The 20,405-nt window shown below is 43.1% G+C and overlaps 1 protein-coding gene across 3 annotated transcripts in view; it reads left to right on the top strand.

Annotated features, from left to right (window-relative positions):
• Positions 1-20,405, top strand: part of CLASP1 (cytoplasmic linker associated protein 1) — a 269,767-nt gene that overhangs the window by 87,265 nt on the left and 162,097 nt on the right. For all 3 annotated transcript variants that reach the window (XM_084807323.1, XM_084807315.1, XM_084807309.1), the window contains 6 exons: positions 2,451-2,529; positions 3,763-3,866; positions 4,565-4,656; positions 4,779-4,854; positions 18,328-18,425; positions 19,648-19,715. In XM_084807323.1, coding sequence (XP_084663449.1) covers positions 2,451-2,529; positions 3,763-3,866; positions 4,565-4,656; positions 4,779-4,854; positions 18,328-18,425; positions 19,648-19,715 — 517 coding nt within the window. The remainder of the gene's footprint in view (positions 1-2,450; positions 2,530-3,762; positions 3,867-4,564; positions 4,657-4,778; positions 4,855-18,327; positions 18,426-19,647; positions 19,716-20,405) is intronic.

The raw sequence follows: 20,405 nt of genomic DNA, 5'->3' as shown, positions 1-20,405 counted from the left end.
GTGGGAGCAAGTCCCATTGAACGTAGTGGGGACTTATTTCTGAGTAAATATGCCAAGGATTGGTCAGTAAATTCCTAATATGCAGCCCTTGCACTAAAGCCTCCAGAGACCACTGCATGAATGTGGTCTTCAGTGGTTTTCTAATGAAATGTTAGGTTTACTCCATCTGAGCAGAATTCCTGCAAGGCTTGGCTTCACAGCAAACTTCCCCAACGTAGAGCCGTCCAGATGTGTTGGTCTACTCCCAGCATGGCTGGCTGGCGGATATGGAGTGTGGTCGTCCAACACATCTGGAGGGTACCAGCAGTGCCGGCTCCAGGTTTGTAAGAGCCCTTGGGCAAGACACTGTGAATGGGCCCCCTCCCTCAGTGACTCTACTATCTCCGTTGTCACCAGCTGCTATTGCTCCTCGTCCTCTTTCTCATGATTGCTGCCACTTGCTTGCTTGACAGGCAGAGTGCTAGTAGGCAGTGGCATTAAATGTTCCTCCTTCTCACCATCCCTGTTGTCTCTGCCAGAGCGAGAGGCTGGTGAACAGTGGCGAAGAGGAGGAGCAAGTTCAGGGGGCTCTTTATCAGCGGGCCCCTGCTGGGATGTGGGCCTGCCATGCCTAACTTGAACACCTGTCCTGGGCACCAGGTTGGGGAATGTTGCTTTTTAGTATGTATTAACAATAAATAGCAATATTGAAAATGTGCTTTCATATGTTATGCCATATATACATAAATACATACATACATGAAACGTGTGTGTGTGTGTGTGTGTATATATATATATATGTGTGTGTGTATATATATATACACACACACATACACATACACACACACACACACACACACACACAAGAACATTGTGAACTGTGCCTTACCAGGCTGCAGTGGAAGAGGGGAATTCCCTCCAAACAGGTGGAGGAATTGTGCACTGCTCCCACAAGGCTTCTGATATTGGAAATTTCCTCTTCTGCCGCAGCCAGGTAAGATGCAGTTCATAATATTCTGTAGGTCTTTCTGACACTCTGGAGAAGCTCTTGGCGGGGGGGAGGGGTACAGGGGGCTACAGAGGAGAAGGGAAAGATCTGTGGTGCAAGCTTGCCTTCTGTTTGTGCAGCATTGGATTTCACACACTGAGTTAAATTTTATGTGAGTGTTAGCTTGCTTATTACAAACTACTTCTGGGCTTACAAAATAGTGCCACTAGAGTTTGATTTGCTTTTATGCACTATTTCAAATGTTGCGAAAAATATTAATTACTCTTGTTTATGCTAAATAACTATCGATACTTCGTTGTACTCCTTCCATGCCCAGGCAGAGACCTTTTTATTCTCCCAGTATTTTAGCATTTAAGCTTCCTAGTATTTTAGCTTTGGTGTTTTAAATCCATATTTTAAATCTCTGCATTGCTGCTCGGTTTTATTCTGGTTGTACTGTTATATTGTGGATTTAAGCTTTCATACTTTATATTGTTTTATGCTGTGCTTTGTGGTTCTAATTTTTGTGAATTGCCCAGAGAGCTTTGGCTATTGGGAGGTATAGAGAGAGAGAGAGAGAGAGAGAGAGAGAGAGAGAGAGAGATGTAATACATATTTAACCATATGCGGTAATACCTAGACTAATGCATATGATGACATGAGCTATTGAACTATTACATTGGCCTGGTTTGGATGCTCAGTTCCCAGCTTGCTAAACCATTGTTTAGCTGCCGGAAATAAGAGATGAGACCACATAGTCCCTCCTTGCCCCTCCCCTCTTTCCTACCTCAGCGCTTATGTCCTGGTTTGCTTAAACTACAGTTAGCAGGCATATTTGAAATAGGGAGCTGTTTTTTAATGTCAGTTTACTAATCAGGATCTTAAACCTATTATTTAAGTGCCGAGGAGGAAAGGAGGGAGTACATGGTATCTTGGGATATGAAAATAGTGTGTGTGTTTCTCATAGATGACAGCAGTGGCAACTGACTGGGCATAACATGGATCAGTGTAGCAGTGAAAAGAAGCAGCTTAAAGGCTGCAATCCTGAGCAAACTTGGAGTAAGCATACTGAATACAGCGAAGTTTGGTTCCTTGTAAATGTGCTTAGGATCAGGCGGTAAGTTGGTTTACGTCTGTCTTGGAGAAAAGCCTCCCCTGAAGCTCTTAAGGTCTGGGCAGGTTGATACAGGGAGAGGATCACCTTCAGATATTTGGGCCCCAAGCCATTTAGGACTTAAAGGTATGTGCCAGCACCTTCAATTGGGCTCAGAAGCAAATAGCTAGCTGGTGCAGTTGTTTTAAAAGCAGTGTGATGTGGCTGTACCTGGCTGTATCAGTTATAATCCCGGCCGCCGTATTTTGCACTAGCTGAAGTTGTCTTCAAGGGCAGCCCCATGTCCAAAGTGTGCATGTTTGGTCTGCATATGTGCTTGTATTTAACTTTCATATTAACTGCTCCCATGTATTTATTTTTTGTTTGTAGGTTGTCCTGCTGGGCTTGGACATCTTATCTGCACTGGTATCACGGCTCCAAGACAGATTTAAAGCCCAAATTGGCACAGGTAAGGTCATTGGGACTATGCAGGTCAAAAGGCCTGCAGTACTGGATTGCATACTGTTCTCTTTGGCTACCACTTGACTAATATCAGTTGAGGCTGGAGCAGGGGGCCAGACATGCAGGCCAGCCTGCAGCCCCTGTTCTGAAGTTGTCCTCATTCTAAGGAAGTAGCAGTTTGCAACAAAAGTGCCTGTGAAGTCTGGGATCTGGTTGTCTGCAGATACACATGGAAACACATTTTGCATTGCTGCGGTGTTGGCGGAGTGTAAAATAGGAACCGCAGCTCTGCATCTGGACTCCAGTTTACTGTTTGCCCAACTTTTCTATGCTGTGTGATGTATGACCTGAGGTTTACAGTAATATGCTTGGTGATCCTCTTTAATAGCCAGCAAACTGTCCAGATGGATGCATCTATGGCCGCTTCTGGCCCCATTTGCTGAGGGGTAAAAAAAGCAAAAGAAGTCTGTTTCCTTCAGAGGGTGGTTTAAGGGAAAAGCAGGGCAGGAGATGCTGCAGCTACATCCTCCTTTGAGACTTACATGCTGTGAAAGAGGTAGGAGGATTGCAACTTGGGAACCCTGCTAGAAATCCTATTTAGCATTCCCTTGTTTTCAAGCTTACTTTCACAGCCAAAGGACTAGAAACTAGCCTTTTTTCTTAAATAAAAATGGAAATTGGACTCTCAGATCTTAATTGCTTCAACCAGTATCATCCCTTGCATGAAATTGTGAAGTGCGCACAAAGCACGCCGACATTACCTTTCAGTGGAGCAGATTATGGACCCATGCACAGGGCCTGGCAGTACATGTATAAGACTTGCTTTGTGCAGGACATGGGCCTTTACCTATGGAAATGTACTTGCCATGTATGCTGGTCTATTCCCACGTGAACTTTAGCTGCTGGGCTGCTGATATTACAGGTGGATGGGTCAGCACGTGTGGTAAGTGCATTTAAATGTGACCAGCCACCCTTGTAAAGCTTATATAGGTAAAACGTTGGTTGTAGAGTATGTGCACAGTGATGATGCTAATATTGCAGTCTTGTCCTTAGCCTGTTGTCCAAGGCAAGCATCTATTCCTTCTGTGTGAATAGTTTGCAAGACCTGTCATTCAAGCCACATTGAGACATGTGGGAGGGTTGATTTTTTTGTAGGTTTTTTTTTTTTACAATTTATCTGTATTTCTAGCTCTGTCTTCCTATACACTCTCTTCTAATCAGCCTTGCTTTCCCCCCTTAGTGCTACCTAGTTTAATTGACAGGCTGGGAGATTCAAAAGACTCCGTGCGAGAGCAGGATCAGGCGCTGCTGCTAAAAATCATGGAGCAAGCTGCTAACCCTCAGGTGAGTTCTTGGAAATATGCAGCTTCAGCATACAAGCAATTAGTTCCCACGTCTGGAAAGCTTTTGGATTGTGACCATTTAGTAGAACAAGTGAGTCCTAACTGAATGAGAGAGATCTAAGTATGCCCTTGTGGCTGGACGTTCAGAGTACAGCATTCTGGATGATCAGGGTATGATCAGGGTAGGTATTTGATAGGCAGCAAGCAATTCAAGGCAATGACTGGGTTCACACAACAATGTTAACAGTGTCGCTTGTTAACTACATTGAACAACCCAAAAACAAACCAAGGACTCTCAAGATGGCTTGTTTGAGAAAAATAAGCCACACTGCATGGTTAACAAGCCACCCTGTGGAAAATGTCCTGGTTTCAGACAGGAAGCTAACCCCATGGTTCAACAGACAACCCACAGTTCAACAACAGTCCACACTCAACCACAGTGTGTGGGTTAGCATGTTGTGTGAACAGCCCCAATATTAGACTAGCTCACCACCCACTCACCCAATTAAAAATGGTCTTTTTGAAGTTATTTTAATAATTGACTTCCCACCCCTACCTGTATCTGTGTGCATTCACTTTCTTCCCTCGGCACAGATATACACTCTTCCTGTGGCTATAGAGTATTCAGAATTAAGAAATTTAAAATTGCAGTTGGTCTGGGTCTTGATTTTCTGTGATTTCCTTGTATCTTTGTGGCAGTACGTATGGGACAGGATTTTGGGAGGATTCAAACACAAGAATTTCCGAACAAGAGAAGGAATTTGCCTCTGCCTTATTGCAACACTCAATGTGTAAGTTGGGGCTTATGGTATATTTTGATACCCGTATTCAGAATTTTTTAAAATAAAAAAATACTCAGTCCAATTTTCTTTCTTCTCTTCCACCCCTCTTCCCCACCCCCCATCTATCTTAGATCTGGAGCTCAGAGTTTAACACTGAGCAAGATTGTGCCACATATATGTAATTTACTTGGAGATCCAAACAGCCAGGTGAGTCTTCACTGAAACAGATTGGTTAAATGTTTCCCTCTTGGGAAGGGATGGCTATGGTGGATAAGGGAAGCTTTTATTTTAATGCTATCTTATTTTATTTTGAAGACAGACTCTAAATTGTGTGCTGTGAATTCGGCTGGGAAAGTTTTAACACCGTTGGGTGGCAGATGTGTGGAATTGCAAGCTTCGAAATGTTTCATTTGTTGAACTTGAAACATAATGACATTTGGCACCATAACGTCACAACAAAAGCAATCTTGGATATGCTTATATGAATGACGCTCCAGTTGCCTTCAATGAGGATTTAATTTCATACATGTATGCTGTATAATTTTGCCTTATGCCAGGTATGAATGTAGGTCCTTTGGAAGCAAATGGATGCACTTTGGGGGAAACTGTAGGTTTCTAACTTCCTTGCAGTTCCTTAGAACTTGCTACAAATAGTTGCATGGGGCAGTGTTGAGTGAGGTCAGAGCAGTGGGAGGCAAGGATGGGACCGTCATGTAAACTGTGTTACAAAGTGTGGAATAATGAAACTCCATCCCAGGGGCAGAAGTGAGGAGCTTGCCTGGAAATCATACCTCTACTCCAGCCTTTCCTGACCGGTTGCCCTCTAGATGTGTTGGACTACAACTCCCAGCATCCCCCAGCCAGCCATGCTGGGAGTTGTCATCCAACACATATGGAAGGCACCAGGTTGGGGAAGGCTACCCTAAAGACAGCTTTCGCTATTGAGCTGTATGGAAATGTAAAAAATCAATAAATAAAATAAAGTGAAGTCACAGATCACAGCATCTGTCTCCATATTAAGATGAGGTGGATGTAATTTTGTGAAGTCAGCATGTGCAGGAAAGATGTGAGTTTGCATACTATCAGATATGTATTATGGTGTATACTCTGTGTTCTGTAACATCTAGAAACTCTGCACATTTGATTGGCATATTTTATTCTGCTTCTGCAAGTAATGGGTAGTAAAAAGGGAGCTATATGGGGCAGAGAAGGTCTGACCTCTTGTTGTTGTTGTTCAGTCGTTAAGTCGTGTCTGACTCTTCGTGACCCCATGGACCATAGCACGCCAGCCCTTCCTGTCCTCTGCTCTCTCCCGGAGTGGGCGCAAGTTCATATTCATTGTATCGGTGATGCTATCTAGCCATCTCATCCTCTGCCGTCCCCTTTTCCTTTTGCCTTCCATCTTTCCCAGCATCAGGGTCTTTTCCAGGGAGTTTTCTCTTCGCATTAGGTGGCCAAAATATTTGAGCTTCAGCTTCAGTATCTGTCCTTCCAATGAGCAGTCAGGGTTGATTTCCTTTAGGATGGACTGATTTGCCCTCCTTGCAGTCCAGGGGACTCGTAAGAGTCTTCTCCAGCACCACATTCGAAAGCATAAATTCTTTGGCGCTCAGCCTTCCTTATAGTCCAGCTCTCGCAGCCATACGTTGCTACTGGGAAAACTATAGCTTTGATTATACAAATCTTTGTCGACAAGGTGATGTCTCTACTTCTTACTATGCTGTCTAGGTTTGCCATAGCTTTGCTCCCAAGGAGCAAGCGTCTTTTAATTCCATGGCTACAGTCACCGTCTGCGGTGATCTTGGAGCCCAAGAAAATAAAATCTGTCACTGCTTCCATTTCTTCCCCTTCTATATGCCAGGAAGTGATGGGGCCAGATGCCATGATCTTAGTTTTTTTAATGTTGAGTTTCAAACCAGCTTTTGCACTCTCCACTTTCACCCTCAACAAGAAGCTCTTTAGATCCTCTTTGCTTTCTGCCATTAGGGTGGTATCGTCTGCATACCTGAGGTTGTTGATAATTCTCCCGGCAATCTTAATTCATCCAACCCGGCATTTCTCCCGGAGTATGATGTACTCTGCATATAAGTTAAATAAGCAGGGCGACAATATACAGCCTTGTCGTACTCCTTTCCCAATTTTGAACCAATCGGTTGTTCCATGTCTGGTTCTTACTGTTGCTTCTTGACCCTTGTACAGGTTTCTCAGGAGACAGGTAAGGTGGTCTGGTACTCCCATCTCTTTAAGAATTTGCCATAGTTTGTTGTGATCCACACAATCAAAGGCTTTAGTGTAGTCAACGAAGCAGAAATAGACGTTTTTCTGGAATTCTCTTGCTTTCTCCATGATCCAGCGAATGTTGGCGATTTGATCTCTAGTTCCTCTGCCTTTTCGAAACCCAGCTTGTACTTCTGGTAGTTCTCGGTTCGCATGCTGCTGAAGCCGAGCTTGTAGGATTTTGAGCATCACCTTGCTGGCATGTGAAATGAGCACAATTGTACGGTAGGTTGAACACTCTTTGGCATTGCCCTTCTTTGGAATTGGCATGTAAACTGACCTTTTCCAGTCTTGTGGCCACTGTTGAGTGTTCCAAATTTGTTGGCATATTGAGTGCAGCACTTTAACAGCATCATCTTTTAGGATCTTAAATAGCTCAGCTGGAATACTGATATCTCTGCTAGCTTTGATGTTAGTAATGCTTCCTAAGGCCCACTTGACTTCACTCTTGAGGATGTCCGGCTCAAGTTCAGTGACCGCACTATCATGGCTATCAGGGACATTCAGATCTTTCCTGTATAGTTCTTCTGTGTATTCTTTCCACCTCTTCTGAATCCCATCTGCTTCTGTTAGGTCCTTGCCTTCTTGGTCCTTTATCATGCCCGTCTTTGCACAAAACGTTCCCTTGAGATCTCCGATTTTCTTGAAGAGATTTCTAGTCTTTCCCATTCTGTTGTTTTCCTCGATTTCTTTGCATTGTTCATTTAAGAAGGCCTTCTTGTCTCTCCTTGCTGTTCTCGGGAACTCTGCATTCAGTTGGGTATATCTTCCCCTTTCTCCCTTGCTTTTCGCTTCCCTTCTTTCCTCAGCTACTTGTAAAGCCTCATCAGACAGCCACTTGGCTTTCTTGCATTTCTTTTCTTTGGGATGGATTGAGTTGCTGCCTCCTGAACAATGTTATGGACCTCCGTCCATAGTTCCTCAGGCACTCTGTCTATCAGGTCTAATCCCTTAAATCTATTCGTCACCTGCACTGTATATTCATAAGGGATATGATTTAGGTCATACCTGAATGGTTTAGTGGTTTTCCCTATGTTCTTCAATTTCAGCTGAAATTTTGCAACAAGAAGCTCATGATCTGAGCCACAGTCAGCTCCAGGTCTTGTTTTTACTGACTGTATAGAGCTTCACCATCTTTGGCTGCAAAGTACATAAGCAATCTGATTTTGATATTGGCCATCTGGTGATGTCCATGTGTAGAGTTGCCTCTTGCGCTGTTGGAAAAGAGTGTTTGCTATGATCAGCATGTTCTCTTGGCAAAACTCTATTAGCCTTTGTCCTGCTTCATTTTGTACACCAAGGCCATGCTTGCTTGTTATCCCAGTGATTTCTTGACTTCCTACTTTAGCATTCCAATCCCCTATGATGAAGAGGACATCTTTTTTTGGTGTTAGTTCTAGAAGGTGTTGTAGGTCTTCATAGAACCGATCAACCTCAGCTTCTTCGGCCTCAGTTGTTGGAGCATAGACTTGAATTACTGTGATGTTGAATGGTTTGCCTTGGATTCGTACTGAGATCATTCTATCGTTTTTGAGATTGTACCCCAGTACTGCTTTTCCCACCCTTTTGTTGACTATGAGTGCTACTCCATTTCTTCTACGGGATTCTTGCCCACAGTAGTTGATATGATGGTCACCTGAATTAAATTCGCCCATGCTTGTCCATTTTAGTTCGCTGATTCCCAAGATTTCGATGTTCAATCTTGCCATCTCATGTTTGACCACCTCTAGCTTACCTTGATTCATTGATCTTACATTCCAGGTTCCTAAACAATATTGTTCTTTACAGCATCAGACGTTCTTTTCACCACCAGACACATCCACAGCTGAGTGTCCTTTCAGCTTTGGCCCAGCCGCTTCACTCTTTCTTGCACTACTTGGAAATTCCCTCTGCTCTTCCCCAGTAGTATATTGGACACCTTCCGACCTGAGGGGTTTATCTTCCAGCGTCATACCTTTTAGCCTTGTGATATGTTCCATGGGGTTTTCTTGGCAAGAATACTGGGGTGGGTTGCCATTTCCTTCTCCAGTGGACCACATTTTGTCAGAACTCTCTGCCATGACCTGTCCATCTTGGGTGGCCCTGCACGGCATAGCTTATGGCTTCACTGAGTTACGCAGGCCCCTTCGCCACAACAAGGCAGTGATCCATGAAGGGGCTGACCTCTTGAAGCCCCGCTTAATCTCAGCACTTTACTATATACATATACAGAGAGAGAGCACGCTGGGTATTGTTCACATGCTTGTTTTCTTACCTATCACGGCTAAAGGTCTACATATTGAAACAAAAAGAAAGCTGAGATTCTTGGGATACAGAATACTGTGCCCAGCATCAATTCCATACTATGGTGGAACTGGAGAATACCGTACACTGCTGTTTGTTTTGAACCAATTTTCTGGGTGTATTGGGAAAAGTTCTGTGTTTCATTGAAACAGCAAGCATAAGCTGACATCTGTTTATTATCTGACCAACTCTTGCCAGTGAAAGTGCATAAGCTTTCAAGCTTCACAGAGCTCTTCTTCATGAAGGATGCTGAGAAGTTTGTAAGCACACTCTGGCCTCTGCCATTGGCAGGGCCACACACACCCTGCCTCTCAGTAAGAACATCATTCCAAGAGGAAGAGCAGCTGAGATGCATCCGTTGGCCAGAGCAGAAGCAGCTGTAGGAAGGAAGCTTGTTTTCTTCCTCCCTGCCTGAAAGAACACTTGCCAGTTGCCCTGCATATTGCAGAGCTGAAGAGAAACATACTCTGGCCAGGAGACTTAAGGGCTCCTGGCGTGTGCGTGCATGTGTGTGCGTGTGAGATTGTTACACATGCCTTAGTTACATCCCGTTTGGACTACTGTGACGTACTCAACGTGGGGCTGCCTGCGAAAACTGTTCAGCTGGTCCAGAATGATGTGGCTAGACTGTTGACCAGGGCTTGTTACAGGGAGCATGTGACTCCCTTACTACAGCAACTTCACTGGCTACCAGTCTGTTTCTGGGCACAATTGAAAGTGCTGTTTATGACCTGTAAAGCCCTATATGGCTTGGGGCCCGTCTACCTGAAAGACCGCCTTTTCATACACAAGCCTGCCCAGTTCCTAAGATCTTCTGGAAAGACCCTTCTTTCAAGACTGTTGCCTTTGGAGGAACATATGGTGGTGACCCAAGAGAAGGCCTTTTCAGTTGCCATGCCCAGGCTGTGGAACTCCCTCCCAAGGGAGGCTATGTTCGCTTCCTCTTTGCTGTCCTTCTGCTGGCCAGCAAAAACTATTTTGTTTAAGAAGGTCTTTAACCTGTAAGTGGGTCTGGTGTTGGGTGCTATTTTTAATATTTTTTCTGTAATTGTTATGTTTTTATTGCATTTTAATGTATTGTTTTAATCAGTTGTAATTGGTTCAGCAAGCCGACTTGAGTGCCTTTTTTGGTAGAAAGGTGGAGTACAAATAAAATAAAATGAAATACTTTGCTTGCTTTCCCTCCCCATTCCTTGTTTCCTTTTGTATTGTTTTCTATGGTAGAGTGTTTAGAATTTTTTTTGATGCTTTATAAGTGATAAATACTACTACGTACTGATGAGAATAATAAAGGATATAAACATACACATTCTCCCTCAGGTAGTAGCTTAGTATTAGACAGATGGCCTGGTTTGCTACTCTCCTTTTCTGGGACTAGCAGAGCAACAGTTGTTTCCCAAGCAACATAAGTTTTCTTATTATCCCTCTTCTTAAGCCCTTTGTGCCCCAGTCCCATGTGGTGCCCTTAGGCCAATAACACTTTCCTAGAAATGATCTTACTACTTTCCTTATACTGCAAAAACAAACACCCTAAGTGATATTAAGACCTGTTCAGATTTCTATATCATTAGAAATAAACCACTTGGCTGAAATTAAATAAGTGTTCCACCAATTTAACACATAAACAATTCTTTTGGCAGGGATTATAGTTGACCTTTGCCAGATGGGGTGGACTCAAAATCTTATCAGGTCATAATTTATCTCTGCCTTGCTGCCTGTTTTGTTGTAGGGCTGTAACATCAAAGCTACAGAGAATGGATTGTGGATCAGCATTGCCCCCTGTTGGTTGAAACTGTTAAAATAAAAAGCAGCATCAATTTAAAAATTAGTCATTTTTGAATTAAGGGTGTTGTTTCCTTTGCATGAGGACATCCTTTGTCCAGTGTGAAGACAATGGAACAAATTTGAAGTGATCTAATAAAATACTTTATTTATTTATTTATTTATTTATTGAAATGTATATGCCACTTTATCTCTAACAATATTCCCGAGCAGTGAACGATAAAAATACAGAATAAAAATATTTAAAATCACATTGTGCCAATAAAACTGTGGCTGGTTAGTCAAGGAAGACTTGTTTAAATAAAAATGTCTTCAGCAGGTGTAGAAAACAGAACAAAGTTGGTGCCTGCCTGACATCAAGAGACAGGAAGTTCCACAGAGAAGGAGCCACCAGACTGAAGGCTCTACCCTGAGTGGACTCCAAATGGACCATATTAGTACTATCTAATGGTCCTGTGGAGAATGGTGGCAGTGGTGGTTATCAGCATACCCCATCCCCAGCATTACAGTACATAGACTGGGATCCAAAGGAAAAGCCAAGGGCTGGTATTGGGCATGCCAATAGATATTTTAAACCCCTTTTCTGCTCCAAAGATGCTATAGCACAAACTGCCTTTGAATATCTCCTTAGTTTTTCAAAACATTTTGCAATGTGGCCTGGAGGGCTGCTGTTCAAGGAATTTGGGCCCATAGTGCTGAACTAGTTGTGCACTTCTTTGGATCCTGGCCATAATACTTCATAAAAACATTGTTTAGGCTCCAAAACTGACTATATTTATAAGGTGGTGGTGGGAATAAAAGTTACTCCATCAAGTATGGCATGGTTTGAATAAAGGTTCTGCTCATACAATATAGAGTGAGAAAATTAGAAATATAAGAGTAATCTTCTTGGGCTCAGTTTGGCATGATTACTCAAGGCGCTTCCTTGGCTGTGCATTTGTGATGGTTTTCTCATTTATTTAGATTAATGTTTGAGTGGATCTTTCACTTCTGTTCCAAACTCTGTTTCACTCAGGCGAATTATATGTTCCTGTGTTCCAGTTTTTGCCCAGTGATGAAAGCTTCTATATAACCTTGCTTGTAGTGGGAAGGAGAGCCTTTCTTCAGCATTGTAAAACACCTTTTGCTACTCCTGCTCAGGAAATGAACTCTGCAGTGCTATTGCAGTCACTTGGAGGGAAGGCTAAAGGGCACAGGATGGATGACTAGGAAGAAGGAAGAAGGGAAGAAATGCAAGTTTTAATCTCAATTTACATATAAGACTCTTCAGCAAGGCCAGCCTATGTTAGCCAAAAACTATACACCCTACCATGCCTGCTTTTCTTTTACTGTTCTAATCTAGGGATGTTCATTGTATGTCAGATCTGGGTTATGCAGCTATTACTTTAGAGCAGCTAAGCGGTAACTCTACTTGTCGTCTTTTATCTTGTGTTGAATTTTTGCTCCATTGGTTTGTTAGGTCCCTTATTTAGCCATTAGCTCTAGAAACAGAGGAAGCCGCCTTATACTGAGCCAGACCATTGGTCCATCTAGTCCACTATTGTTGACACTGACGGCCAGTAGCTCTCCAGTGTTTCAGTCAGGCGTTTTTCCAGCTGTACCTGGAGATGTTGGGAATCGAGCCTGGGACCTTCTGCATGCAAAGCAGGTGTTCTTCCACTGAGCTACGGCCCCTCCTGAATCTAGGAAGAGTTAGCCACAACTAAGTCCCTTTGAAAGCAACAATGGGATTCAATTTTAATGAACAAGTGCTGGATTGTCTCCATTATTTATTTCCTGGTTATGCCTTGATCCAAGAGTACTTGGTACTATAATGGTGAAGTGTGGACTCAGTCAGTACCTGGCTGCTTTGAGCTTTTTCAAGGTAGAGCTAGATAGTATAATGAATAAACATTTAAAATTATTTTCAATTCTCATTCGTGGAGTGTACTATAAACATAGTGTGTTGATTAATGGAGGGGAAATCCCCACACACCTTCTTCAGAATCATCTTTGGAGAAAAGCAAATGAGAGGAAATGAACCAAACATCACACATACTTGCTAATGGTGCAAAGTATACTGTTGGGTCCTACGAAGGAAACACCAGTACCCTCCATGCAAGTTATTACAAGCCATGACTGTTGCCTGTCTCAGAATATGGAATGATGCATAATCTGTTTCCGGTACACACAACCCCCCTTCACACATGACTCTTTACTAATGCATGGACATCCAGAGGTGGGACCAGCAGCACCCTTCACATGGTTCACACATAAAGAGGACTGGAGTGTTTTTTAGCTTCAGAGTAACGTTTTGACATTCTGGGTAAACTGATTTGCTGCTTGTTAGGCAGAAGAATTCCCTACGAAACCTGACATTCATATCCTGCCATCAGAAGTTGGTGGAATGCTTAAGGCCAGCCGTAGGAGTCAGAGTTCCAGAACTTTGCCAATGAGCAGTTGTACTCTTGGACAGTGACAGTTGAAAAGGCCTGGGTGAGTTATTTGAGGGGAGGGTGCACAAAAGCACCTTTCAGCATACATAGTCTGCCCCATTGTTCACTCGGTCTAGATGTCTTGGGATTTGGGCCAACCAGTTGGCAGTCCTATTTCTCCGTAGGCTTGCAGAGGAGTGCTTGTCCTTTATCTGCTGTTGCCATGGAGACGGAAAGAGCCTTGAACCATGCTGGGCCAGAGGGTTAGAAGAGAAAGAGTATGGAGAACTGGCTTGGAATGGGAATAGCGGGGAGAGGTCTAATGGGAAAGGCTGGTGAGATAGATGTGGATTTAACCTGTGGGGAACAATGAAGAAGATTTGATTGATTAGCAAAGTTTGCCCTTGTGAGGGAGGATGTAGATATTAGGCCTAGAAATGATACTTGTAATGTATGAAGGCTTGAGTGTGTAATTCTTGGATGGATTTTAATCTGATTTTAAGTTGCAGCTGCTTCTTTGAAAAGAGTGTTCAGTGTTGATCAAAAGTAGGTAGCCACAGTTTGTCTAACAACATTCACAGTTACAAAAATAATACCTTTACTAAAACCAGTTAATGTTCAAAGAACAGTATACAAGCTTTCAAGTTACCCAGAACTCTTTATTGAAATTGAATTAAAAAAAAACATTTAAAATGAGGAAGAGAGGGAGAATAGGATGATTTCTGCTGGAGAAAGCTCTTCCTTGAATTAAAAACACACACATTTAAAATGTGGAAGACATTTCCAATAATAGAATAATAGATTGTTCAAGATCAAGACTTGTGTCTGGGTGGGATGCTGAAGAGACCTGACATATATTCGGCAGGGATTCAGTCTCTGTACCACACCATTAAGCTCCAGCCAAAAAAGACCGCCCCAGAAAGACCAGCAAGGAAGCCCCTTTCAACCAATAGCCTAGAGCAGAACTGCCTGGTCTCTCTTCAGGCTTGCTTACTAGCCTGAGAAACACAGGAAGTCACTTACTGCGGTTCCCTGGCATAGATGACCTTTGCTTCTGTCTTGCTTTGCCTTCACTTTGTGCTATAGTGATCCGTTCCCACTCTGGGACAGGTGCCAACCCTGAAGTGCTACCTGAAAGATTGAGAAGATCCAGATTTTTTTCTCTAGTATGAGCTTTTAGCAGACCATCTAAAAGCTTCTTTCTGTAGCCATGAAGCTTAGAAGCATGCTTTGTTTATTTTAAAGCAGCCTTGTAAATAGGTCCAGAAAAGTTACTGTTACACAATGGGCTTTCTTGCTCACACAGGACCTTTCCACTTCCATTTTTATTATTTATCTCAGCTGTTTGTAGCACAGTTTGTTCCACTACATCAGCCTTCCCCAGCCTGGTGGCCCCCAGATATGTTGGACTACAACTCCTACCCTCCTCAGGCAGTATAGCCAATGGTCATGTTAGCTAAGGAAGATAGGAGTTGTAGTGCAACACATCTGGAGATCCCTGGTTTGGGGAAGATTGCCCAGAGAAATACCTGGGCTCTGGTTTACTCATGCTAATGAGCTGCTTGTACCCCATCCCTCCTCATGCATTCTCCCTCCCTGTGCACAGGATTGTTTGGAGAAAACTTGGTATAAAGCAAACTGGAGATGGAGTCATCCTGCGGCTGTTTTAGCAGTTGCTCTGAATGTTGCAGATGTCATTCAGGAAACTTCTTCAGGCTGTCTCCATATACAGCCCAATTTGTTGTGCTTTCTCAAAGATGTCCTGTACACAGGAGAGATTATTTGGAGAGTTGGGGGAAAACATACAGTTACAGTGGCCTGTTTCAGAAGTAACACTAAGCCAGTGTCCTGCACTACGTGAACAAGCTAGATAGAACGAGCCCAAGTGAAGCCTTGAGCTCACATGCTTTTCCTTCTCTTTCCTGTTGAATTTAGTTTCAATTCACAAGAAAGCTGGCTTGTTGTTATCTTCAACAAGAGATCTTGATTTAAAACAAACTCTGATTAGTTAAAGCTGCAAAACAATCCAGGGTTTGAAGTTGATTTCTTTTGAAACTGACCAGAATTGTTTTTAACTCCCAACCTCTGGTTCAGATGTAACAAGCCAGCATTGTGTAAAGGTAACCAAACTTGGGAGCTATGCAGGGTGAGGGGAGGGGGTATTCTGCCAGTCTGGAGCTTCACTTGAGTTCATTCCAGCTTGTGCATGTAGTGCTAAATCTTGGCTTAGTGTTACTTGCAAACCATGCCTATGTGTGAGCCAGCCCAGAGAGTACTGGTCACAGACATGAAATATCTATAAATTGTATGATCTCTGTCGTTCCTTCCCCATCCTGGTGCTCTCCAGTTGTTTTGGACTACAGATCCCATTACCTTCAGCGAACATGCCAGTGGTCAGTGACAACGGGAGTTGTAGTCCAAAATATCTCAAGGGTGCCAGATTGGGGAAGGCTGCTGTAGTGAGACATCCCCTTTGGCTTTGGCTGGAGAAAATAGCTTAGTGCTGTCTGTACCAGTACCAGGGCAGGACTAGTATGGAAGGCATGGATATGCCTGAACCCTGAATCTGCACCTACTTTAGATACGCATGATGACATAGTGGAGGTGCTCTCTCAGAATTGGGCTTATGGCTCAATTGCTTGTAAAAATGCAAGGCTCAGGATTTATCAATGTCCTCAGTAGGAAAATTTACTTCAAATCAATCTCTTCCCATGGTTTCCAATGCAGCAGCGCTATTAGCAAGCCACACTGAAGCATAGTTTAGTGCAATGTGTACGAGCAGGAACCAGCCAGAAAGAGCCTTGGACTCAGTGCACTCCTCCCCTCCCCTCCCCTCTTCTCATCCCACATGGCTGGGAAGAAGATTTTGTAGACTTTGGTTTTTGCTTTTTCTTAACTGTGGCTTGCCATGTTGTCTGGAGTGATAAACAACAGTTAATGTACACTATGTCCATTTGAAATAAGCCAGCATAAAACAATGGTTTCTAAAGCTAGCTTGCTATACTAGCCATATGTAATGATGATCACAGTTTCAGGCCTGGACAACATGGCAAACAGTGCTTAACTAAAAACTGAAGCGACGGCTTCTGAACTCCTCTCAACCACGCAGGAGGACAGGAGAGTAGAGAGCATGTGAGCCCAAGGTATGAAGTCATGGTTAAGTGTGACAAGCTTACATGGCCAATGGTTTTCATTTTGCTTTCAGCCAGAAAATGAAGCCGTTTTCTCTTCTGAGCTTACATAGCATAGTCTGTGTTTGGGTATTTTAGAGGCGCTATGTGCATAATGTTTGAATGTTTTGCCACTTTATGCCTGTAAGTGTTGCCCCTCTACCCAAGTTCCATCTGTGTTGGGGTACAGAATTCTTTTTGGAGGGCTAGGCTATGACTTTTAAGCAGGGCTGCAATGTTAATTCATTGATAGTTTTAAAAGGTGCCTCCAGTTAACTGGGTAGAAGGGTTGTTTTAAATCTGTCTTTCTAGTACAAAAATGGTAGGCATTCGCTTAGAAGAGGCATTGTACCTCGCCCCCTTTTCTAGCGTACAGGCAGGAAATGTCTCTTCTTAAATAGTCCGTTCTATGCCGTGTGTAGGCATTTATTTAAAACCAGAAATCCAGAGATCTCTTGTGTAAGTGGAAAGGCATTTCCACTTGTGCAAGGCATCCCCCCTGATTTTTTTAGACTTCCCCATCCTGCTGCAGCCCCCATGCGCTATCCCACACCATTCCAGAGAGTCCCTCGACTCTCATGAGAGGCTTTGGGGGCTGTAAGGTGGTAGGGAGGAACCAGGAAAGCTCTGTTGTACAAGCGGAGTTCTGTTCAGTTTTCTTTGGATCCAACTCAGAGAGAGTGATTTATTTTCTTCAGGATTATTGTTTATTCATATGCAAATGTATGCAGATTTAATTACTCAGTTGACTGAAACCCATACAGTTAATTGACAAAGATTTCCTTGCATAGGTGACGGTGTATGGCTGTTGAAGTGTATGGGTGTGTCATCTTGTCACTTCACTAAGTGGCTGTTTCCAGTACACATACGTATGTGCTAGAGCAGATAAACATGTTTTTATATGTTGGCTGCCTTATCCCATCCTTGTGGGTCATAAAGTATGTGTGTGTGTGTGTGTACACACTTTGCTTTTAAAAAATCCTGACTTCTTGTGCTCAGAAGAAATTGTGCAAATTTTTCAGGCGGTGAAAGTAAAGAAATAAGGGTGCAATCCTATGGGTTGTGTCTTCGTTGGATGGAACCCTCTGATCTCAGAGGGTTCTGTGTATCCAGTGTCCTGTTGGGCTATTGCTGGCAGGGTGGGAAGAGGAGGGAGGCGATTTTCACCTCTCTGTTCTCTTTTTAAATGTTTTTCCTCTAGACAGGCCTTTGAGTGCTTTGATGGGGGTGGGGGTGGAGAGGCCATAGGATTTCTTATATTCTGGCCTCTCCTGTCCCCTCCCTGCCTACTGGAATGCTCCCCTTTTCCTTCTCTCCAAGGCTGCATTTGCGACCTTGGGATACACCTGGTATGGTTCTTTCCACAGCAGCTGCAAGGGGGAGGGGGATTGGAACTCAGAATCCCCCTCCCAAGATTGTAGCAGCGTCTGCTGCCTTGGGAGGGGGACTCTAAACAATCCTATGGTCCCTGGGACTCTCTTCCAGGGACCATAGGATTGCTGTCTAAACTGCTTAATTTGTTTTGATGGCAGCATTTCACATTATTGGGTCATGATATGTGGAAATGAGCAATAGGTTTGCCAAGAACTAGAGTGGTAGAGGCTACAGCAGCCACCGTAGACTAACCATGCCAGCTTGCTAGGCAACTTGGCCTTGAACATAATCATGGCAACATTACATCAGTGTTACTGGTTTTCCTTTATATAATATATATGTAAAACTATTTTCTTCCATTGTTTCTTTTGAATTACTAGGTTCGTGATGCAGCAATAAATAGCCTAGTAGAAATCTACAGACATGTAGGTGAACGTGTAAGAGCCGATCTCAGCAAAAAAGGATTGCCACAGTCTCGGTGAGTGAAGAGTCTCTCTCTCTCTCTCTCTCTCTCTCTCTGATTTTTTTGGTTTTGTTTTGTGTCCACTTCTCTTTTTTTCTGTTGCTGAGATCAAAGCATCTTAGAGCGCAGTCCTATGCATGTTTAGACAGCAAAAGGTCCTACAACTCCCAGCATGCCCCAGCCAGATGTCATACATTGCTTTTCTTGTGGAGTGTTCTTACTAGTTGGACCCTAACGGCCCTCATTCTGAGTGTTCAAAAGCCTGGAGCAAATATGAATGTGCTTTTAACATTTTTGGTTCAGTCATGAGTGTAATTTGTACATTATCTGTTTTGGCTGGTAGTCTGACAATCAGAGTGAATAAAGCGGGCTTGGGAATCAAGAGATCTGAAAACCTAACATATTTGGAAATACCATCATCCTATTCTTTTGTATTGCCAGAAGGATTACAAATCTGCTGTTCTAAAAAATGAAAGCTAAGATTGAGGAATGCACTAAACTTCTGTCTATGATAATTTAATTCATAGTTGGTATTCAGGTTTTTCTCTTTTTTTCTTACTCATTTAATACCTATATATGGCCAAAGAATCTTAACACTGGAAGGGGCCATTTAGGCCATTGAGTCCAACCACCTGCTTGGTACAGGAATCCAGTTCAAAGCATCCCTGACAGATGGCTTTTCAGTCTTTGCTTGAATACCTCCAACAACAGAGAGCCCAGCACATCCCTAGGCAGTTGGTTCCATTATTTGACTGCTCTGACAGCTGGAAAGTTTTTCCTGAGGTTCAACCAAAATTTGCCTTGCTGTAACTTAAGCCCGTTATTTCGTGTCCTAGAGACCTGGATGATAGAGAACAGGTTGTGGCCCTCTTCTGGCTGATAACAGTTTAGGTACCTGAAAAGTGCTATCATATCCCCCATCAGTCTTCTCTTCTCAAGGCTAAACATGCCCAGTTCCTTCAATATTTCTTTGAAGGACTTAGTTTCTAGTCTTTGATCATGTTTGATGCCCTTTTCTGAACTTGTTCCAATGTATCTGAATCCTTCTTAAAGTATGGTGTCCAGAACTGGGCACAGTAGTTGAGGTGAGGTCATTTTGAAAGGGCTTTCTCTTTCCCATTAAAGCTGGGGGCACAAATAATACTTTGTCTGATGTCAGTGAAATTTTGCCAAAGCCTTCATTCCCAGGTTTTGCAGTTTTGACTGTTCAACTGTTACCTTCCCCCTTTCAAACCAGGTTGAACATCATTTTTACAAAATTTGATGAGGTCCAGAAATCAGGAACTATGATCCAGGGATCCGGTGGTGAGTAGAATGTTGTTATGCTTATTTGTTTCCCATAAGATGAGATCAGTCATGTAGGTGTGCTCTTAGTTTTCTTATATTTATTTGCAATTACAACATGGGTGCCATGATTTCCTAATTCAATAATTTACGTGTTAGGTGATATTATACCTGGTATTTAGTTAGATGGCTTGGTTTGCATGTCACTGCTACCCAGGGTTTATTTAAAGCCTGGGTGGTTGTGAATGAGTGGAAGTGAGCAAGCATGCTGGCTGCCGGTTGCCTGTCTGCTTCTGCTGGGCTAATCAACTTCTATCACAATGTCCAGACCTGGAATTATGGGTTGCTGGGGGAGGAACGACCAGACTTGCAATCCATGGTTTGTTCTTGGGCTTCATTCACAACAACCTGCAGTTTCACAAACTGTGTTGCAACATGTGTCCGGGTCTTTTCATTACTTCATGGTTTGTAGTGAACTGTAATTTATTGTTATATCTGAACTGGCCAACAGTGGTTTGTGCTTGCCCTGCAAACCAGGATCAAACTGGTTACCGATTAGGTTCACAGCTGCTTAGCTTCCAACAACTCCACAGCATTGAGTTTTCCAAAACTATACACTAAGTCCATAGGATATGAAGATGGGACTAGTTAGGAACAAAACCCCTTTACAAAGTAAGTTGTGTTCAAGTCTCATCTGAAATTAATGGGATG

The sequence above is a fragment of the Heloderma suspectum genome, chromosome 1, assembly GCF_057233095.1.
Source record: "Heloderma suspectum isolate Gila_16-S chromosome 1, 16-S_ref, whole genome shotgun sequence".
Taxonomy (NCBI): domain Eukaryota; kingdom Metazoa; phylum Chordata; class Lepidosauria; order Squamata; family Helodermatidae; genus Heloderma; species Heloderma suspectum.
This window is presented reverse-complemented; position numbering and strand designations above follow the sequence as displayed.